Source organism: Notolabrus celidotus, chromosome 15 (genome assembly GCF_009762535.1).
Source record: "Notolabrus celidotus isolate fNotCel1 chromosome 15, fNotCel1.pri, whole genome shotgun sequence".
Lineage (NCBI taxonomy): Eukaryota > Metazoa > Chordata > Actinopteri > Labriformes > Labridae > Notolabrus > Notolabrus celidotus.
The window spans coordinates 8,619,663-8,636,369 of record NC_048286.1 but is presented as its reverse complement, the minus strand read 5'-3'; the positions used below and the strand labels follow the sequence as shown (position 1 = coordinate 8,636,369).

The 16,707-nt window shown below is 40.4% G+C and overlaps 1 protein-coding gene across 2 annotated transcripts in view; it reads right to left on the bottom strand.

Annotated features, from left to right (window-relative positions):
• LOC117826315 (guanine nucleotide-binding protein G(olf) subunit alpha) overlaps positions 1 to 16,707 on the bottom strand; it is a 63,479-nt gene that overhangs the window by 4,633 nt on the left and 42,139 nt on the right. For both annotated transcript variants that reach the window (XM_034702278.1, XM_034702279.1), the window contains exons 6-9: positions 3,595 to 3,649; positions 3,437 to 3,510; positions 1,695 to 1,753; positions 1,436 to 1,556 (exon numbers count right to left, since the gene is read on the bottom strand). In XM_034702278.1, the coding sequence (XP_034558169.1) occupies positions 1,436 to 1,556; positions 1,695 to 1,753; positions 3,437 to 3,510; positions 3,595 to 3,649 (309 nt within the window). The remainder of the gene's footprint in view (positions 1 to 1,435; positions 1,557 to 1,694; positions 1,754 to 3,436; positions 3,511 to 3,594; positions 3,650 to 16,707) is intronic.

Below are 16,707 nucleotides of genomic sequence, written 5' to 3'. Positions count from 1 at the left end.
TTGGACTTGCAATGAAACTTGTTTCGGAAGTTTTCAGTTCAAAGTGATTTTAGACAGAGGAGGACTTCTTGTCCTTGTCAGGCTGCATTTTTTTAATCTTTGCAGTAAAAGTGGTGGAAAATGGTATCGATGGACTGAAGTTCAAAAAGGTCAAAGGACAACCCTACCCAGGTTAAAAAAAAAAAGGCTTCTCTTCCTCAAACTAGCAATGCGATACTCAACTCAGGTCTCTGCCTGAGACCAGAGAAATATTATTTTTTCTTTTTTTAAGTTATATTTTTTGGACTTTTGCCTTTATTGGATAGGACAGCTGAAGAGAGACAGGAAACGTGGGGAGTAGAGAGAGGGGGAGGACACGCAGCAAATAGTCAGCCAGCCGGGAGTCAAACCGGTAACCTCTGCGACGAGGACTATAGCTTCCATATGTGGAGCGCTTAGACCGCTAGGCCATCTGCGCCCCAGAAATATGATTTTAGAAGCAACTGAGTGTTCAGTCTTTTCAATTCTGTATCTCCGGACTGAATCTGTGTGAACTGAGTTTTCATTTCTCTCCTTCTCCCCCGTTTGTGATTTTAAACCTCTAGTTTATTTTATTGTTTGAGTTGTAGTAAGTCATTGCTGGAAACATGCCATTTCCTGCCATGGCTGTTTCAGGATAAAGGTATTTCAACAACTTAACAACAGGGGACTTTTATTGTGAAGGATTTTTTTCAGAAATGAAATCTGTTCATCGTGGAATTATCTGAGCTGTAGAGGAGCTACGATTAGCTGTGTTTATCAGGAGTTACAGTATTTACAGTTGCTCCTTCGACCACAAGTCACAGCTACAACCCGCTTCCTTCAAATATTTCAAACTATTTTGAAGTTAGGACAAGTCATCACTGAAGCATGCCTTCAAGCAGGTTGTAATGGAAATGCAAACACAAGGAGCACCGTTACATGCCGACATCAAACTTGGTGAGAGAGAGCACAAGTTCAAGTTTGATTGTTAATGATGACACCCACTTTGACTCCCATAGAAGGGGCTGCTCTTTGGTTAGTGAGCGTGGCTCTGAGGTGTGTGAAGTGTCAGAGAACAGGGAGTAGACTGGGAAATAATCTACATAGCTGTAGGTCAAAAATCACTCTGTTACGCTACTTTCACCATGTTGGCTACATCTGTGTTGGGGTGTGTAAATCTCCACCATGTGTGCACTTAAACCAAAACATGTGTGTACAAAAACAGAAACACGTGTTTAAACCGGTACCAGTGACTGCACTGAAAGCAGCACATTGCCTGAGTTAGTGTATTATCATTTGATTTAGGATCAGGCACAGCTGTTTGACTTCACTAAGTTAAACCACAATGTCAGGAGAACACAACAGAAGAGAAAGTCCTCCTCTAGAGTCGAGACTGAACCACCCAGCTCAGACTGCATTCACGTGTCTGACTCACCTGTTGTTCCAAATACTGCGGAAGAGATCCAGGGCTTCCCGTAGCCGGTTGGTGTTGTTGTCTTCCCTTATTACCATGTTGTAGCTGCTGCTGGCCACCACGAAGATGATAGCAGTGACGTCTGTGAGGAGAGGAGAGGAAATACATCAGAAGGGTGCAGGAGTAACCCAGGAGTGAGAGGTAACGTGATGCTAAAAACAGGCTACAGGAAAAGATGTACAGTGTGGCTATCTGAAGGAGAAGAAGGTGGAAGTCTCACCGTTAAAGCACTGGATCCATTTTCTCCTTTCATCTCTCTGGCCCCCAACATCAAACATGCTATGAGGGAGACAAAAAGGCTGGGTCAGATCAGAAATAACACACATTCACTGCTGCCCTCTTAGACACATACTAAGAACATTCCAGTTATATGAGGGATAATTAATGCATGTAAACATACAGATTTTTAGATCTCTAATCGATATTGATATAAATCTGCCTTGCAACAAGAGTTCCTGCACCTTGAAGCAGCAAGTCTGGATTCATCAATAATCATTCAAGGATAAATAATAAGGAGAACAGAGATATTTGTACTCTGTGCGACCCTGACTGGATAGAATCCACCAAAGCTGAATAATATAAGATTCACACCCAAAGGGGAGTCATGTCCCAGAGTTTTCTCATCCATCATTCAGGATGATATAATGTGTTACAAAGGCCTGTTTCAGATGGCAGAATAAGTCTGTTGTGTCTGTGACTGTGGAAATGGGTCATCACATGTGACATCATCAAAGCAGTTACAAAACATTTTACTAACTTTTACTGGCTGTTCTGCTGAGCCAGTGGCAGTCAAGACTCTCTGCTTACTTAGAAATCACATCGCTCCACCACAGAGAGTCTGTTAAGGCATTGGGATGACGCTTTTTTTTTCTACCTCAGCTTCCTGCTGCTGGGCTCCAGTGTTTTGTTCTGTGAAATCTCAGGCTCTTAACACAAGCCCTGGTAAATATAGCAGCAACACCCAAGAGGGAATTCCTTCTGGGATTTTTGTGCAACACTGGTGCAAAAAGGAGCCTGGATCAAATGTTTTCTAAAGAGCGCGTCCCTTCGGTCATATTTGGTGGCGATTGGTCTTAAATGGTGAAAGAGGCCTGAGGAGTCCACATTCTCAGAAACGGAGAGCTGGCAAATGTTTGTGCAGATTACATAACATCAGCAGAAGAGAAATGACTTCCCTCTATGAGTGTGCATAAATGTCCTTTTAAAGGGAACGATATGTGGAAGCTTTTTTTCTTCTTGTCTGTTTCTAAGGAAGCTATTTGGTGACCTTTTCTCTGTTTGGGAAAGTTGGATTAACTGTGTTTGGAAAAAGGCTAATTTCCCTTTATAGTAAGTATGATTACAAAAGAGGAATTACAAAGCATGAAAAAGTGGGTGTTTTGGTCTTTTATACCAACAATTTTCAAACTTTTCCTCTTCAAGGACTCCTAAACTGTCCCAACGTAGACCAAAGACTCATTCTATAAAATGTTGTCCGCCCCAGATTATGAAACTAAACATTAAAGAAGGGGTATCAGGCTTTCTTTCAGGCTCAATTGTCCCTCTGATACCTCTGTAATGGCTTTATATTTGTGAGAGTTCAACTAACTCTTTATTCATCTCAGATCAGTGTCTTTGAAAAACCCTCATTTCAGCTTCTTTTCAGCCACTGTCTCTTTAAGGCCCCTTTCTCCATCCCTATGAGCCCACTTTCTTCTGACAGACCGGCTCTCTAGAATCCTCCTCCACTCACTTCTTTAAAATTATGAAAAAAGGTAACATGTATAGGACAAATTCATTTTTTGTACCAGGCTGTAAAAATATTTCACTTTTATCATAATACGGAGTCTAAGCATGGTGCCTCAAGAGGACCTTTGAGGAACTTCAGTTTTTGCACTTCCGCATCTGCTTCATTTGCCAACACCAGAGGTTGCGGCTTCACCATGTGTGTGTACGTCTGAATAAAAGATGAGCAAGACTTACTGAAAGTTCACTTTGTCTACTTGGAACCTCGTCTCAAAAATCCCTGAAGTTAACACTCGGCAGCGTAGCAGGTCCTGTGAAAACACGGAGACAGATTGGGTTCAGTAAAAGGTGTGATAAGCAGGCTTTCAGAGGTGCACATGAATGAGGAAACTGACCTGGTCCGTAGGTGTGTAGTCATTCTGTCTTACAGAGTCAATTCTGTCAAGGAAACTGCAAAGAGAGAAGTAGAGCAGGGTTAGGTTTTATACTAGAGTAGTTAATCTTCAGGCTGCAGGCAAATGAAAGTCCAACAGATTCAACAACAAACATATTATATCATTATTGATATTCTTAAAGCATTATAAGCTTCAAATACTGATTCCAAACAAACAAAGTAACACAGAGAACCAGAGTTTTGTCAAGGCCTAGTCTGACTTTAGGGCTGAAGCAATCCAAACACAGTTCCTTTACATTAAATTACAATCTTCCGTCTCTTCAAATGAAAGAGCCACTGCATCATTCATCAGAAATATGTATTTTGCTGCATCAGCTCAAACATGTTAGTATGAGCTGCACCGGATGCAGCAAAGGAGGCCGCCATGTCTGAATCCCTGTAGGAGCTCTGCAGGCCGGTGTTGTGTCAGCTTGTCACCACAAGAGGGCAGAGCTGCTCAGTCTGGTCTATTTTTGTCTGTCTCTAACCAGAGTGATTACATAAGGCGGTTATTGTGGAGGTTAGGCAGCTTGCTGTTGCTGTCTCTTCACTACAGAGAGCATGTACAGCAGCAGCAGCAGCAGCAGCCGGGCATTCTGCAGCACAGCCGGCTCAGGACACTGAGAGTGGGGGGGACACACGGTCACACAGGCCTCTGGATGGTCTGGATCACACTACAGAAACACTCAATAAAGCTGATTTTATTGTTAAATGTAAACTGACCGATGGAGAAAAAGTATATATATAAAAAGACTCAGAGAGGTACAAACACTTCACATCTGGACTAATATATTTAAACTACATTTCCCTCCAACAGACACTGATCAGGCACCACTCTCCCTACAATGTCAGCATTTAGCTTTGGTCCCTGGGCTGAACTACTACAGGAGCAGAAGTGGGACACACCAGATCTTAAAACTAATGGGGACCAGAGCTAAATGCACCTAAAAAATCAAGCACCACAAACATTTGTGTCTGCATCAAACTGATATGCAAACATGGTACAAAAGACAGCATGAGATAGGAAGTAAGCACCTCTGACTCCCTCTAAGTGAAATGTAATTTGTCACTAATATCATTTCTTACATCACAACTTTTTAATTTGACCGTTAGGCAGTCAATAAAAAGGAGAACTTCCTACTTCTGTTAGAATTATATGATATAAAGCTAATTATCTCTGGTTGGGTATCATTGGTTGAACTAATCATTATATAATATTCACTTTGTGCTGCTTTGTAGCTGTGATGTTTTTTTCTGGCTATATTGTGAGGTTAAATAAATTCATAACATTTTAAAGAAAATAACCAACAGTTTCACTACTATAATGATTTTTTTGCTGAAGCTTTATTTGTTAAAAATATTCCTAAATTAAATCAAAATCAGTTGAACACTGAGGCTTTATCCACATCCAGGTCATAAATGTGACTTTAATAACAGTTCCATCAATCAGGACATGGCATGATGGAAAAACTACAATCATCATGTCAGTATTTTTGTATTGCATAATAAAGATATTTATCACCATGTATAATTTGATTCTGTCACAAGTTTAAAGGTGAAACTGATAACAGAGTTCATCTGAAGAAACCAGTCCAAAAGTCGAAACTTCAAAATAAAGTTTATGACCATGCAAAACATTGTCACACATTTTTAAAGATGGTTAGTTTGTCCTCTGTAATACTATATGAAAACATTTAAAAACTAAAAGAATGTTTGACTTTCAAGTTAAAACCAGTCTCTCACCAAGCTCCAGGAGGAACATCCATTAGGACAGGCTGTGAGCTGAGCTGCAGTTTGCTCAGTTTTTAGGTTGCAATTTCTTTGGTGTTTATTGTTCATGAGGATACTACTGGGAGACAAATTATTCAAAGATGTCTTGTCCTCTCGGTAACAAACAATTAGTGAAAAATAAAATAAAATAAAACACTGAACATGTAGTTTGATGGTGAAAATAATCGTCTCTGATGATCTTCTGCTGAGTACAAGTAAACTTGAGACTTACCTTTTTAATCTAGCTTTTAATTTGGAGTAATTTAATTTTAGCCCTGGACTGCATTATTATAATCATTGCTTTAACATTTATTTATCTTTTTTAATTATTTATTTATCTATTTATTTCTTGTATTCATCTGATCTTGTCAACGCTACCTTATTTTTAACATTTCTTTCCACTTTTACGTATTTGAATAATTTTACTGTATCTATTTCATTTTATTTTTAAGTATTTTGTTTATAATCATGCCTTTTATAATTTTACCATTGCTGTTGTTTTTTGTCTCTGTTATTCTGTGAAGCACGTTGGGCTGCATGTTTTTATGTATGAAAGGTGCTGTACAAATAAAGTTGAGTTGAGTTGAGCAGTGCAGGCTGTCAGCTGAGTGGCAGCATGTCATCTTAACTTAAATGTAAAGATGACATGATTCAGTCAGTAAATGTGCTGTTAGGTGGATGTTTTAATATCCGGCATTCAAGTTTAATACTGCAATCTCATTGGTTGTTGCATTTATTTCCCTGTGTTCCATACTACCAGATCAACCTATATCAAGTTCAAATATGTCCCAACACTATTACCTCTATCAGAATAAATGTTACTACAGCTCTGTATCAGAATCCTTTAATCATCTACATCCACTTTAAACTACACTGGAGAGAATAGTATTCTTTAGACACAGCAGAAGGGAAACAGGTGTGACAGGTGTGTCCTAGTCTAAAGGTTCAGTCTGTGAGTGAATCCAGCACATATGACACAAATGTGGACCAAATAGCCAGTATCACCATCCTTCATCTCTCACTCTTACTGTCTGTGTCTCCAAGATGTCACAAGACAGCCACCACGGCTTCAGAATACCACAAACTGATGCACATGAGATTAGCCGTCAGCAGTCTCAGTTTCTGGACAGCCGGGGACGGTCTGTAGGGTTACTCTCAGTTTATTCAAAGAAGCCGACCTCACTAACAAACGTTTAACTTAATAAAAGAGAACGAATGATGCGTTATGAAACGTCAGATAACACACGACCCTCATGCAACAACATTTTCACCTCACTGATTTATTTCTTCTGCACACAGGAGGAGAAGCTTCCTTAATATCTTGAAGCTCATTAAACTATCTACCAGGTACAGTATGTGTGTCAGAGGTGGAATCCATTATGACAAATTCCCAGACTAGTCCACACCTTGCCTTTGGCTTTCAACATGACCTTATGACTGCTGAGTTGTTTGTTATGCAAGAAAGAGAACTGAAGGACCTTTACACCTTCAACTCCTCCTGAACATTCACCTCTGTAAAGACTGAACACCTTCAGCCTGACGTTTGAAGATACAGAGAGACGTTTATGACCACTGGCAGGACAGCAGAGCAACATTTTGATAGCAGACGCTCATATTTCCATTCGCATGATTCCTTTATTCAAAGCAATTACTCCCTTTGACCACCCTGACAGTTTATGACCCACAAGTTGCAAGTCATATGATTTTCTTAGAAGGCCCAGAGGAATAAAACGACACCGTCATTTACATGAAAGACGGAAAGGAGGGGAAAAAACTTTTTTTGTTTGCAGCCATTTCATTAACCACAAGATTTGAGTCATTTTGGGCTTTGAGACAGAGTGACATGTGAGTTAGTTCTACTGGCTATGGAGGGAAGTCATTTCCAGATACAGTCTGAGGCATTTGAAAACAAAGCAGGACTAGAAGGTGGTGTGAACCATGCATCTAATCCTTTTGAAATGTGTTTGACATTAGAGGATCAGGATTAGTGACGGCTTTTTTGGCCATGAGTGTCAACACATTCAAAGATTTTAACTGAAAGTAAAAGTAAAGAATAGAGAGCAGTGTTTCCCACAAAGACGATACCTTGCAGGGTCGCCTGAGTATATTGCTGACCATTTCTACATTTTTCTCGTTCTATCCGAATAAGATCGCCATCAACGTAGTATTCGTGACGTCACCCATCTGTTCTGAAGCCAGTCGTCAGTGGGAGCCATATTGTAAATGCTGAACTCAACCTAACTTCTGGCAGACTAGTGTGAGGTAAAGAGGCGGGCTTTGAGCCTCCTAGCCAACAGCTAAATTGTTCCAACTGTCAATCAAGTCAGTCATGCCCTTATTTGGGCAAAACTCATAATCTCAATATCTTCTGAACTGTTGCGTTACAAAAAATTCACCCCCGTACAGTGTGTGCCGATAGAGAAATTAGCTCTTCAAATTGAAACTCTTTTTGTACCAGGCTGTAAACATGTTTATTTCTGCAGTACAGATCGTCTTTTTGAATTGGTGTGTATGTGGTTCACGGTGTTTTAGCAGCCAGCCTCTGTTTATAACACTTCTGTATGGGCTTCATATTTTGAGACCGGAGGTTGCCGCTTGTCTACAGCTGATCAAAGAGAAAGGGATCCTCCATCAGTCCATACTGTTAATGCATTAACTGAAGTTCTCATGTTAAAAGTGAACCTTATGTGACGTAAACAGACGCTGTGTTTTCGCGTTGAAAGCAAACAAGGTATAAAAACACAGATCTGCAGTCAGCTGATGTTGTTCCTCTGCTCTGAAGTTATAAAATCCAGAATCACATTAAATCAATCACGTAACTAATTATGTCTTTTTTGTTCATTAGAGCCTTCTTGGAGCAAAGGGAAACACAACAAGTAAACCCAATGAACCTCACAGTTGTTGAAGTTGAACATCACACTCTCCTGAGCACACACAGACGCTCATTCACATCCCAAAACAAAAAACACAACAACAAAAAAACCTCCAAAAAGAAAAACAGCTTTTGCCCCATCACTGCAACAATGTGGGAGTATTTTTAGTCAGCCTTCCTTGCAGAAACATAGCTAGGTTATAATTAGTGAGCGCTTTCTGACTGCCATGTGACAGGAGTACTATTGGTACAAAACTGGAGATCCAAACATAGGCTTCATACCCAGTGAGGAAAATAAAAAAGAACAAGGGAAGGGGAAAAAAAGCACAGTAAAGATAACATTGATTACCTAGAGGCCGTTCAGATAACGTCTTATAAAAAGGTTTGGGTGCAGCTCACAGTTCTGGTCTGGAGCTGCAAATAGACCAGCTGGGTTTCAGGTCCAAGGAAATTTGTGGTGGTTTGTGTTGGTTTGCTTCAATTTCCTTCCAGATCTCCTCTGATGTGGTCAAATTTGAGGATCTGAGGGATTACAGGCCAGCAAGTTCTTCTTCTTTGTTCTTAGTATTTGTGGAGGGAAATGTGAACGTCAGTGATTCTCAGAAAGAGTCCAAGTACACTGAAGAGGACTTTGACTATCTACAGGGACAACTTTAGATTAGTCCAAATTTAGTTTATTCATATACATTTTCAAAATTAAACCCCAAATAATGCAAAAAAATTGTAATGAGTTGAAAAGAGTGCAAATAATTTAGGATTTAAAAAAATCATAGGGTTAATTTTCTTCAATGCAGTCCCAAAGTTAATCACTATAATGTTTGTTTGATGTATGAGTAAGCATTCCACAAAACCACAGGCCTCGTTCACATGGAGAGGTGAGACAATATATCAATAAGACAATATATCATCATCCTGACTCCTGCAATACAACTATCTTACCTCTGATGACACATATTTTAATCTAAAAATAATCCTGCACCTGAGATAGGTTTCCCCCAATCTGGCCTGTTGTGTCCCTCCTTCATGACTCCTGGTGGCACGAACAACACTAATCCTGTACTTTACTTCATAAAGACATTTCCTTCTTCAGTTAATCAGATATCAAAATGTATCATTCAATGATCGTCTTTCAATTGATCAATGATCGCAGAATCACTGTGTTGTGATACCATCATTACAATGCGTATCATGAGTTATCCTGATTTTTTAAATATATTTTTGAATCACTGTTTGATTTTTTTGTAATTTAGTGATTTTAATTTTCTTGTCTAAACTTGTATATTTTATTGTTTTTACAGTATTCATTTTATTTTCAAGTATTCTTTAATAAATATATTTTCTAGCATTTTATTGTTGTATTACTTTACTTATTGCTGTTATTTTTTTTTTTTACTGTTCCTCTGTGATGCACTCTGGGCTGCAATGCTTGAACGTATTAAAGGTGCTCTATACAGTGGTGGAAAAAAGTTTTCGGACACTAAAATTTTACATAATCTCAAATATTGTCATGAAATATTTGTGGAAAAATCTTTTTTGTGTTTCAAGCATTAGATAATGATATTTCTTTTGTTTAATGTTTACAAGAAAAACTACCAAAGCTAAATTTTTGCCAGTTTCAATATGTCAGTTCTCAACATTGTCAGTATCAAAGTCAACCAATAACAGAGAATGTGTTCAAAACTGAACAAGAAATAAATAAACTTGGCTGTGACTGTACTAAAAGAAATTGCACTTGAAGACCTAAGAGAGATTCTCAATGCAATATTTGGGGTGTCCAAAGACATTTTTTCACCACTGTAAATTTAAGTGGAGTTCATTGAGTTGAGATGATAATTTAGAAAATGGGCTGGAAGTAGAGAGAATGAGAGAGTACAGTTTAAGAAAATAAATAATTGAAAAAAGAGGTAAAAGAAAAAAGTGTCCACAAAGTTGAGTTATTATAAAGAAGAACTTGTTTAATGGACTGCAACGAGTCAACAGTTACCATTGAGCTAGTGCAGCATTGTGTGTTTTTCAGTAACAAGTTTGCTGTTTAGTGAATGAGACACATTAATAAAGCAACACCGTACTGTTGTTCTTTTAGGGGGGACGACGCTGAAAAAGTGATTTCAAAAACAGAGCCTTCAGTAAAAGAGGATTATTAATAGTTATAAACTTCTTGCAGGGTCAGCACTTTGTATTCTCCCCTGTAAAAACATCAGATCTCATGAATCTAGCCGTAATGTTAACCAATAACCAGTTTTATCTTTATCATGGCAGTTTGCTCTTGAAAGTAAAGTTGAATTAAAAAATCCCCCCACTCCTATCTCGTCTACCACAGACCCTCTGTTTCTGTCTGCAGGGCTGGGTCGTCTCTGTATTTAGCCAAAACACATTGTACTCGTCCTGTGGGCCAGTCTGTGTTGCTATGTATAGCCTTTGGTTTAGACAGTATCACTTGACTTGGCCTGTGTCTCTCTGTGTCGTTCGCCTCATCTTTCCACAAAAACCAGACAAGCGCGAAGCCGCTCAGACACACACATGCAGCGAGAACTTCACCCACACACACCGATATGTCGATGACAGTAGATGCAGAGTGTCGGGGGGAGGGGGCCTCAGGCTGCTGCCCCCTCACGGACCAGGTCACATGCTACTGCCCATTGAGCAGAAAGTGGAAAGAGGGAGGATGATGGCGGTGGCTGGACATTGAAATGCTTTACAAACAGGGCTCACAGACATCGGTAAACCAGCAACACTGAGGGCTTCTACTCTCCAGAGAAGCTTTCCAAGAGCAACAACTAGGCTCAAAGTAAAAAATGAATCAACTATTTCATTTTTAAATCAAAATTAAAGCTGTATGTAATGGGTTACAAACGTCCAAAAACAAAGATCCACTTGTGCACACAAAGTGAATTTTCTGCAACAACACTCAAATAAAGTTTTTTAAAAAGTCCCCCGAACACACAGGCAACCTTCACACACACTCCACCAGCAGCAGCTTCATGTGCTCATTTGATAATTGGGTTGACTTTTTACAAATAGTGGACCATCTTTAATTAGCAGTGCAGAGAATGCGATCAATAGTTTCCATATTTTGAGCCGCCCAGGCCAGCATAATGGACTTTCACTTTAGACTCCAACTGACCGGTGACAGCACTCTGAAACTCTCTGCCTGACAGATCAGCGGCAGCAGGAGCAGCAGCAGCAGCAGTATTAACACCGTGCAGCAGGGAAGCTTCATTTTCAGGTGTATTTGGTCTAACCTTGTTGTTCTGTGTCACACATGCATAAAGGAGCAATGCTCACAATTTTGATGATTATTATCGCACTCTTTCCTGATTTCACTCTGCATTAACTCGCCTTCTTGCACAGCACTGTACGCTGTGCTTCTCTTATAACAGGTGCTATATTAATTAAGTTTAATAATCACTATAACAACATGGAGCTCCACCCTAATTCACGCAAGGTTCATTGAAGTAAAATTAAAACCAAACAGCATCAATGGAGCATGCTTTCTGACAAACAAACAATGTCTGGGAAGTGCCGAAGCTCGTTACTCAACTTGACTCTGAATAAACAGATTCAAAACAAACAATATAAACAGGTTTTCAAATCTTGGAGACAGGACTGCACCTTACAAATATTGTTTATTCATCTGCCACTCATTGACTCAATCTTTATTCTGCAAATTTAATCGATAAAAATATTGAAAAGAAGTTTGAAAAAGGATAACATGATGTCTTAAAGGCAAGGGCGGTGTGTTCATGTGTCCTACTTTGGTCCATTTGATAGTTTAGTCTCTAAAACAGATGTAAGTAGCAAATCCTCCAACAGGAGACACTGGGGATATACAGGGGATGTATGAATGAATGAATTGACCCTTTAATTTTACAAGTCTATCAAACTGTGCTCTTATATCATCACCGGTATCTCCTCTTTCTCCTTCTTCTCCTACAAAATATCCCAGGTACCCTCACTAAGATACAGCAGCCCCTCACAGCTCCCCACAGATCACAGAGTGGACTCCGTCAGCAGCAGCAGCAGCAGTAGCAGCAGCAGCAGCAGCAGCAGGACAGAGTGAAGGTGGAGCTGTGCAGGATCCTGGTCACCTGGTGGAAAGATCTGAGCCCCGGGTTCAACTCATCCATCCAAACAGGAACACTGCGCAGTTTGGGAGATGGATCTGAAACTAGACGAATCCATCAACGGCTCAGTGGGTACTTCCTAAATATAGGAGCAAGAACAGGAGACACTCCTGAAAGTCAAACCAAATCTTGTGTAAACAACCGAGCCTGCTTTATCTCAAGGCTGCAAATTTGCCTTCCAGGGCCGCATGGAGTGGAGGTTTTGAAAGGTGTTGTATAAAAATGTTAAATACATTGTAATGCCCTTTGGTCTCTGCTTAGTGTCTACCATTGCATTACCTCTGCTTAAAATAGACTCAGCCCTAAAAACTCCAGCCACAATGGAAAAATGGCGTCTCTTTCAGGGCCATGTGGAGTTCTCAGTACAGTTCTCAGTGAAATCGACTGACCGGTTCCTCTAAATAATATTGAAGCTCAACGTCGATACATTATCTGTCAGCTACTAAATTAGTCTGCACCAAAAATAGAAAAAGCAAGTAAAAATAGTCTAATCAACAATATCGAGCTGGTCTGAATCCTCTCGTCCGTGAATAACCACAGCCCTCCATGTCCAATGAGTTGTTCCGTTTGGAAGTCGACCAGTGACCCAGTGAAAATGAGCTTTTCCTCTTTTCTCCTAATCAAAAGTCAATAACCGATGGCTAATATCAGACAGGGTGGGCATAGACTGCACAAGCATGCAGACACGGAAGGATTCATTCAAATAAAAACATGCTGTTATAGTTTTGATTTCTGATTTTAGGGTTTGAACTTCCCCTGTTGAAATCTAGGAACAAGAGCTCCAGCAGTGAGGCCTCTGTGCTGTTTGTGTAGTCCTCAATCCGGCCTCCGGGTGGCAGCCCTTCGCTCCTGCAGCAAACAGCCTCTCTCTTCCTCACTGACCCTGCCTGCTTTTAGCAGCTGGGTTCCCATGGCAACCCCAGTCAGTCCATACCACTCCTCTCTCCCTCTCTCTCTCATTCTCTCTCTCTCATTCTCTCTCTCTCTCTTTCTCTCTCTCTCTCTCTCTCTCTCTCTCTCTGTATCTCCGTCTCTTCGTAAGCCAGGCCGCACTCGTATCCTTCCATTCCCAGACTCTCCCATACATCAACACAAAGCAGAATGGTGCTCTGTGCTAGCCTTCTGCATTGTAAGTGTGTCACTGTGTGTATGTCACTGTGTGTGCGGGAGTGTATTAGCATGTGTGTGTGTGTGTGTGTTTGGTGGGAGGGCACAGTACATTTTGGGGTTTCTGGAAAGTGCCATCTTCTCAAGCTCACAACCTAAAGATAAGTCACATATTCAGCAGAGAAGAGGAGGAGGAGGAAGGCAGCGTGTGCTAAGTTTGATGTATCGGTCAGACACAGAGTTGGCTTTGATGAACTAAAAACACAAAATGAAAAGATGAACAGTCAAGAATTGAACAACAACAAGACAAGGAGCCCTCATTAGCAGTCTTGTAATCTGGGGCTGGCTGCATAAAGCACTATGGAACATCTTACTTGAAGGCAAAGTAGCAACTGAAGGTGCAGCGACCCTCTATGGAGGATGCAAGACATCCTCTGACCCCCTGAACATTGAAATCAAAAAGTCACAGCAGCTTTGTGCACGCTGGGTGGACAGCTAGTCAACCAAGGTAGCTTCTCTTACAGAGGCGAATCAGGAACATGGATTTGGAATAATCTGATGTGTTGGTGATCAGAAGAATATCTGTACGGGGTAATGAGTGTTTATGGGCGAGCTCAGCAGAGTGACAGGTCTCACTTAGGTCCACTTCTCAGATATCTAAACAATTCAATGTAAATACAATTACACAATGTCTGAGGAGGAGTACAATATGAGTGTCTTTCTGAATATACCCATCTAAAAATGGAAACCATTCTCTTTATGTAGAAATTCCAGTGGAGTTTTATGTGTTAGCACAATCCAGGTGGAAACAAATGTTAGCATTTGAGCAAAATGTATTTAACACTGCTGACCAATTTGTCCACATGGCTGTGCGTGTTACATTTTGTTATGTAGTTATATGCCCCTTTAAGCAGATTCAAAGCTTGATCTGTAAGTAGGGCTGGGCGATAATTTGATAACAATAATTATTGTGATATAATTTTTCTCAATATAGATATAACAAATGTTAGATACAAATTTGATATATTAAAACATCCATAATCCATAGTAACCTTAAAAGGGAGTGCACTACTCACAACAATACTCTATAAACTGATACACAGGAAGTTAGCACCATCAAAAATGTAGGGATTCAAGAAGCTTATCAGAGAAGTAAATCCAGATACAAGCTAACAAACCATCTGATTTATTAAACTTTTAAAAATCTGCTTTTAAATTCAAATTAATTAATGATAAGATATTTATTGTGATAATTATCCATATCGAGTGATGAAAAATTTTATCATGATAACATCTTTTTCAATATCGCCCAGCTCTATCTGTAAGGCAACTGAACTTGGTAGAAATTCTTGAAGACATTTCACCTCTTCCTCTAAAAGCCTTCTTCTGTTCTGACCAGACTGAGTAAGAGCTAGAAAATATAAGCCGCTAACAATCGTAGGTGTGTCCAGGTAGTCACATAGGGTCCTAAGTAGGGTCACTTTAAGTAGACACAAGCCTAAAAACAATTTTATCTTCACTGTCTAAATCAAAATACTGACAAACCACGCTGTGCTATGAGATGCCATCCGTGATCTGCACTTGTTTACATCCAGGTAGTAGAGCGTTTTTGCATTATAGCAGCAGCATTAACCAGAGCTACACCCAGGGCTATTATGACCAGCATCAGAGCAGCACAACCAAGCGGCAACCTCCGGTCTCAAAATATGAAGCCCATGCAGAAGTGTTATATTAACTGCAATTCATTGAGAATCCACTTGAGGTTGGCTGCAGGAACACCAGAAACCACATAGACACCAATTCAAAAAAGACGATCTTTGCAGCATTAACAAACATGTTTACAGCCTGGTTCAAAAAATGGCTTGGCTCTACGTAGCTTATCTCTCTAATGGCACACACTGTACGGGGGTGAAATTTATCCTAACGCAACGGTACGGAAGATATTACGATTACGGGTTTTTGCCCAAATAAGGACATGACTGACCTGACTCCCGGATGGGAACACATAGCTGTTGGCTAGGAGGCTCAAACTCCACCTCTTTACGTCATACTCTTCCTGGTTGAGTTCAGCATTTCCAATATGGCTGTCGCCGACGGTTGGCTTCAAAATAGCGCTCAGAAACAGATGGGTGACGTCACGGATACTAAATCCATCATTTATACAGTCTATGAGCACAACACAGTTGAAGCTTAAGTTAGTTCTAAGGTTCCCTGACTTCATCATCAAATAACCAACCACTTTCAAGTGTAGTAGATTTAAAGACTTTGCGATCTCTACTGACAATGAATATTAGTTGAAAATCCCTTACAAAAGCGAAACCACCTGTTCCACAGGAGCTTGCAGACGGGAAGAGACAGTGTTGGACTTTTCTCCTTGATTATAACTTTATATTTTTTGACTGTTGGTCGACAAATTGATCAATGAATGTGTTTTAGCTCCAGTGTTTGGACACCGAAAGACAAACGAGCAGTAAGTTCAGTAAGCGCATTACGCCTTTGTTTAACTAAGCTGCTATAAAAACACATCAGGTGTGGACCGGAATGAAATATCTAAATAAATATTGCTTTAGAGTACAGTGTTACTCCGAAAAACCACAACGGCATGCAAAGAGGAACCGGATGTTCCCTTAACATGACATGCTCTTTTGTCGGGACACTCGTCTATCTGGTCAGCGCGGGGAAAGTCCAGAATCTCAGGTCAAGAATGACTGAAACAATAAATCCACGAACCAAACGGCTCAACTAGTGCTGGAGCTGTTTACTTAAGTTAGCCTCCATGCTAAGTCCTCCAGCCTGGTCTGATGAAGCAGCCAACAGATCAGACCAGTGTCTAGTCAAACAAACTGCTGTGACAGAAAAATATAAAAGGTTTCTATAAATAGCTCAGATCCCCTTCTGACCACATTCCACAGGAGGTGAAAGTTGAGGCTTGTTTGACTAGTGGTCGAGATGGAGAGAGACCTTTTGCCTGGGTGTGGCTGGAGAGAGCTCACTGCTAGGCTCAATGCTAACTGGGGCCTACAGGCTAAACAACCTGAGCTACAGCTAACTGCACACACACACACACACACACACACACACACACACACACACACACACACACACACACACACACACACACACACACACACTCACACACACACTCACACACACACACACTCTGAGCAGGCGCTGAGGGCTTGAAAGGCCCATGTGACACAAA